The following is a 6,361-nucleotide window of genomic DNA, read 5'->3' on the forward strand; positions in this document are numbered from 1 at the left end:
ATGCGCACTTTGTCGCACATGCTGCAGGAGCTTTGTACACTTAAACATGGCAGCCGCTGTTGGAAGACTTCTGCGTTCTAATGTGAGTTTTACACCGAGTATTCAAACTGTCTACAACAGTAAACAGTGTTTTTAGATATTTTATTGTATTAGTATGAACTTAAATTAGCGGTTAGAGCCAGCTGTTGAGGTAAATGTTTATGTTCTAGTTTAACCTTCCACAACCGCGCTATTCACTTTACAGCTCTGACGCATGCGCACAGTGTTCCGCACGCTTTCATTTAAGTACAAATACAATTACTAATATTAATAGTACATGGCCTGGTTAGAGACTTAGTTGCTATACAAACCTTTAATTGCATTTTTATTTTAATAATAATAAATAGAAATTCCAAATGAAAGCCAGTATTCACTGGCTGACTTGTTGATTGGAACACTGGTAATTAGTATAATAGTTGATTTACAGTTCATTAAAAGTCTGAATCCACTTGTAAGGGACATGTACATTTATATTCACTGCAAATATTGGTTATTTATTTAAACTTTCAATAATTAAACCATGTACTTACCTTTTATGTCCTAAAAATGGGACTAATAGTGGTAGCCTAGTGCAGGGGTGTCAAACTCATTTTCACTGAGGGCCACATCTGCATTTTGGTGGCCCTCAAAGGGCCGATTGTAGCGTATCCTGCTGTGATTGCAGTCTGCCTTTTAAGTCTTGGACAATTTGTTCTGTGTTTGGTGTCAAAATGCCAAATTTAAACTGTATATTTATAATGTATACTTACAATTATATTGTACTCCTTTACCACAGACACGGCCTCGTAACACAAGAGATCTACCATTTTTTTCTTCTTGAAGCAGAAACTTGTATTAACTTTCCCATCTTTCATTAAATTACCTCCTGCTTCAATTTTCTCTTGTACATTTTGGGATTATTTGTAAATATTTCTCAACATCACTTGTTGGAAAATCGTTTCAGTTAAACGCTGATGTGGAAACACTGTTGTCTAGTGGCGGGATGCGGTCACTTTGCGTGTCACAAAATTGGCATGCATTGTAGGAGATGCAGTTTATGTACGATTTTACAGTGTATTTTAAGACAACCATGCATCTTTTAAGCTCTCACGGGCCACATAAAATGACGTGGCGGGCCTTGAGTTTGACACATGTGACCTAGTGGGTAGAGCTTTGGGCTATCAATTGAAAGGTTAAAAGTTCAAATCTCAGCTCTGCCATGCAGCCAAAATAAAAAGAGCATTTTTTCTTATAAAAAACCCAAAAATTTTATTTAAAATGCAGAATTTAGTTGTACTGTACACCTGTATACAAATATGTTACAAAGGCATTCTATCTATTCTATTCTGATACTTGCTATGCACATCATGGCAGTCTTGAGAAGTAATTTCTGACATTTTTGTTAAGAGTAACATACTTTATATAAAAAAACACAAAATTAACTTATTTTCAACAGTTCTCTTTAGTTTTATGAAATAAAACTATTTTCACAAGTTAGGCATATCACTTGGAGCTGGAATTATCTGTACAACCAATTGTCTGTAAGTACAAAGTACATCAACAGTTGTCTCTATGTTGAGGTCAGGAATAAAACCCAAACTGTCACCTTATGCTGAAAGGGGAAGTGTCCAGATTATCAGATGTAATCTTTAACCACTAAAAGATAGATGACACAGGTGCCACTGTACACAGTCAAATAAGCTGTAGCTTCTTATAAGTAATGTTAGAGACTGCGGTGCAAGAAAGTCCCAGCTCCAAAATCAGCACCTTAACTTTTGACATTGAATGTAAATATAGCTTGTGTAAAATATAGCTTGGAATATATCAGCCAAAGGATTTATGTCACCAAGGTTAGGTTAGCTGTAGACCCATGTGTATCTTTAATTCTGCCTTTTAATGGGAAATTCCTTTTTGGGACATTAGGAAGTAATACAAATGTGTGTGTATGGGTGGGTGGTGCTTAGTGCCCCTCTCCCACATCGAAGAACTAGATACGCCCTTGAAATGCAGATAACACAAACAGGCTGCTGAGTATTATTCTTGAAATGTACCTGCCTAGATGTAACCATGCGCTGAATAAAGCTGGAGTTGCTTAGCTTTACACTAATGTTGCCAGTTAATAATATTTTTAACGTATTAATTTTAATGTCAGTTGTTGTGTAGCATGCAGTGGCATTGTTGATTATATTTGTGGTTGAAATATATTGTACACTGTATTTTTGCTGTGTGCTTTTATTTTATTCTTCAGTCAGCTCAGTCTGTCCCTGATCTTTTCCTACAGGCGACTAGAGCAGCAGTTGGTGCTCTGAGGGGGGCAGTTTCTCTGAATGGAGCTTTAACTGGGATCAGAGCATCCAAAGCTTTGCCATGTTCTGCTGCACAGCGAGCTTGCTTCTCCATTAGTATGTTTAAAAAGCTTTGCACAGTTGCACCTTCAAATAAACTATCCAGCCCAAAGATGATTTTGTCTATTTTTTCTGTTACAAATTTTAGGCACTGCTAAATGGGCACCAGCTGTTACCCAACATGCTCCACATTTTAAGGGTACAGCCGTTCACAATGGAGAGTTTAAAGACATCAGTCTAGATGACTTCAAGGGCAAATATCTGGTGTTGTTCTTCTACCCACTTGATTTGTAAGTTTATTCATGATTCATATTTTTATTATGTCTTTTAGAAATGCTAACAAGGGTTTGAAAAGTGGACAGTAGTATTAGCTGTGCCTTGATCATATTGTGTTGTAATCAACAAAGGAGTTTTAGCTGCAGGTTTTTCAACACCAGGGGAGGCACGGTGGCTCAGTGGGTAGCACTGTCGCCTCACAGCAAGAAGGTCCTGGGAGAGATACCAAGGTGGGGTGGTCTGGGTCCTTTCTGTGTGGAGTTGGCATGTTTTCCCTGCGTCTGTGTGGGTTTCCTCCGGGAGCTCCAGTTTCCTCCCACAGTCCAAAAACATGCAAGTGAGGTGAATTGGAGACACTGAATTGTCCATGACTGTGTTTGACATTAAACTTGTGAACTGATGAATCTTGTGTAACAAGTAACTAGCATTTCAGTCATGAATGCAACCAGTGTGTAACACATGATGTTTAAATCCTAAAAAGCACCCAGTTCATATCGGATTATTCTGCTAGCACACTAGTGCTGCGATTCTTAACTCCTCGGTTTGAAACTCGGAGTTGCCACCAGGCGCCATTTAGCAGGCATAATTGCTACGTAGTGCCTGTAGCAGACTCTAATTGGCTACCGTGTCTGCTAGGGCGGGATGAACGGACTGTGTGGGTGGGGTCTTCTAATGCTGTGCAAGGACCCTGATTAGCAGATAGAGGCGCCTGTGCAGAGTGCATGGGTGTAAAAGAAAGGGTCCGCTAAAGACTGCGCACAGGTTGGAGGAAACAGGAAATATACCTTCCTCGAATGCAATAAGGGATCCCCAGCAGCGGAAGACAAAATGACTTCGCTAAATCCAGAGAAAAATGAAATAACATTTCAACACCATGCACCAAGACCAGCTGATTAAATTGGTGGAGTTTGATGTAGCTGCTGTTAATATTGTCAATATTTTGCTAATTATTTTGCTATATTATTCCCTTTTCTCTTTGCAGTACCTTCGTCTGCCCCACAGAGATCATCGCATTCAGTGATAAGGCTAAAGAATTCCACGATGTCAATTGTGAGGTTGTTGGGGTGTCTGTGGACTCCCATTTTACCCACTTAGCCTGGACTAACACTTCCAGAAAGGTAAAATATTGTGCCACTATATTGCATAAACCTGTTTTAACATTTAACAGATTCTGTCAAATCAGGACTTTTGTGTCCAAGTGGGAATTAGGAAAAAAAACCTCTAAGCTAATTAATCATCTCTGGACCTGAACTTTGGTCTTTCACTTGTTTACTTGTAGAATGGAGGATTGGGTAAAATCCACATCCCGCTGCTGTCTGATCTTAACAAGCAGATCTCTAGAGACTATGGAGTGCTCCTGGAGGGTCCAGGAATAGCCTTAAGGTATTTAAAACACATTTGGACACACTGTTTGGGGTTTTTATTAGAAAATATGTTTTTTTTATTTAGAATAGGCGTTTTTGGATATGCTTAGTTTTAATTACATCAGAAAAGTTTCACAGCAGGGCAAATTAACAAAGGACTACCAAATTTCTGTCCTTTATTTTACCTAAAGATGTGCCTTGTGAAAGAATTATTCACTCTGATCACTTTATTAGGAACACCTGTACACCTGATCACTGATGTAATTAGCCACACAGTCTGTCATGTGGCAGCAGAGCAATGCATAAAATCATACAGACACAGATATAGAGCTTTAGGTAATGTCCCATCAGACATTAGAATAGGGATCTGAGGGCGCTCAGGTGGCGCAGCGTGATAAGTCGCTAGCACACCAGCGCCAAGATTCTGAACTCCCAGGTTCAAGTCTCGGCTCTGCTATCGGTCGGCTGGGCGCCCTCTGGCAGGCATAATTGGCAAGTGCCTGCAGCAGACAAGATTGGCTAGGGTGGGAAATGACCGGATTTAACAGAGGAGTGGGGCTGTGTAAAGATCCTGGTTGCCCAGGGCATTTTCACAGCGGTGGAGTGCAGAGGTCGGGGCGTGGCTCTCTATGCGTTAAGCCAGCCTCACGAGCAAATCCATTGAGGTGTGGGTGTATAAGAAGGGATCAGTAGACTGCGCACACATCAGAGGGAGTGTGTGTCAATCAAGTCACTTGCTCCTTGGGCACCACTAGGGTTCCCAGCAGCAGATTGACTACGCTAAATTGGGGAAAAGGGGGTAAAAATGCAAGATATTTATGCCAGACAGTTGATTTAAGTATGTCAAAGATCAGTTTTAGGGCAGTCAAGTTCGAGTCTCAGCTTCATCTCCAGCTGGTCAGACATTAAACAGAAAATCGGCAATGCCTGCGAGACGAAGGGCCAGATGTGCAATGAGCCCCTTGCTGCTAAAACAACCACACCTCCCCTACTGTCTGACTGAGCATGCGTGGCCAAAAAATACAAAGGTCATAGCATGATCCTTCACTGCTCAGTTTATAGAAGTGGCTGGCGGCTTCACGTGTGTTAGAGGAGGTGCGTGTTAGCCTGCGGCCTTCTTCTGCCAAATAGGGTGTCCTGCAAGTGTCAGGGGTTCACCAGAATGAGTAGGCGAAACTGAATATATCCAAATTGGGAGAATGCAATAAGAAAAATGCAAAGACTTATTTTTGTGTAGACCAGGAGGGTTCCCCCACTAGGAAATTAACTTAATGTCTGGAAACGTTAGTAACATGTAATTTTGTGCTTTAAAATAATGATTATGTATAAGTAAACACATTTTGTATAAATGCAACGTAGCAATGCTAGTGGTAAAATGTTTTCCCATCACTGTGTGTACCTCTCTGCAGGGGGCTGTTCATCATCGATCCCAACGGTGTAATCAAACATCTAAGCATCAACGACCTTCCAGTCGGCCGTTCCCCTGAGGAGACGCTGCGTCTCGTCAAGGCCTTCCAGTTCGTAGAGACCCACGGAGAAGTTTGCCCAGCCAGCTGGACCCCAAAATCACCCACTGTAAGGCTTTTACTTGCCTCAGATTGCATTTACATTAACATTTTTGGCATTTAAAAATACTTTAATTTACAATCCTGGTGTGTTTGTGGATTTATCATCAAAATAGGGAGCAGTGTGTTTTTGATTTATGCCAAAAAAAAACGTCCATTTGAAGGCAGCCTCAGAGACCTGACATTAAAATACAAATATAAAATTAGGTTCAGGGGTAATTGTGTGCTGTTTTTTTTCTTTTATTACAGATAAAACCAACTCCGGATGGCTCTAAGGAATACTTTGAGAAGGTCAACTGAATGGAACTCCATTCTGTTATTCTTCTTATAAAACATCAAAGGAAAAGCACTTATAATTTAGCTTGAATGTTTGGTGTAGGTATAAAAAACTAGCTGTTTACAATTATTGGTGTATTTCTCTGAATGACTATTTAGTCTAAATAAAAGTTCCAAAAAGTTGTTCGGTTGTTAAGCCTCTGTAAAGTTTTTTTTTTTTTTTTTTATATATTTTAAAATCCAGCTTACTTGCTTGCTAAAATTGCATCCATTCACACTTGTAGTGATACAATTTGCACATAATGTGACATACATTATTATATAATTAATTTGGGCAGATATACATTTTTTTTTTTCTATTTTATTTATGTATTTTCTCCCATTTTCGTGTAGTCAATTTGTCTTTCGCTGCTGGGGGATCTTTGATTGCAGTCGAGATGGGTATATTGCTGCTCACGCCTCCTCTGCACGCAGCCATTATGCCAAGTTCACACTACGTGACTTTCCAAGTCGTCAG

The 6,361-nt window shown here is 40.0% G+C and overlaps 1 protein-coding gene across 1 annotated transcript; it reads left to right on the top strand.

Annotated features, from left to right (window-relative positions):
* The first annotated feature begins 18 nt into the window (after positions 1-18).
* On the top strand, positions 19-6,027 carry prdx3 (peroxiredoxin 3). Its single transcript, XM_062995259.1, has 7 exons — positions 19-82; positions 2,300-2,420; positions 2,512-2,653; positions 3,622-3,757; positions 3,919-4,022; positions 5,413-5,578; positions 5,818-6,027. The coding sequence occupies exons 1-7, from the start codon at positions 47-49 to the stop codon at positions 5,866-5,868; spliced, it is 756 nt and encodes a 251-aa protein (XP_062851329.1). The 5' UTR covers positions 19-46; the 3' UTR covers positions 5,869-6,027.
* Positions 6,028-6,361: the final 334 nt, after the last annotated feature.

The sequence above is a fragment of the Trichomycterus rosablanca genome, chromosome 5 (assembly GCF_030014385.1).
Source record: "Trichomycterus rosablanca isolate fTriRos1 chromosome 5, fTriRos1.hap1, whole genome shotgun sequence".
Lineage (NCBI taxonomy): Eukaryota > Metazoa > Chordata > Actinopteri > Siluriformes > Trichomycteridae > Trichomycterus > Trichomycterus rosablanca.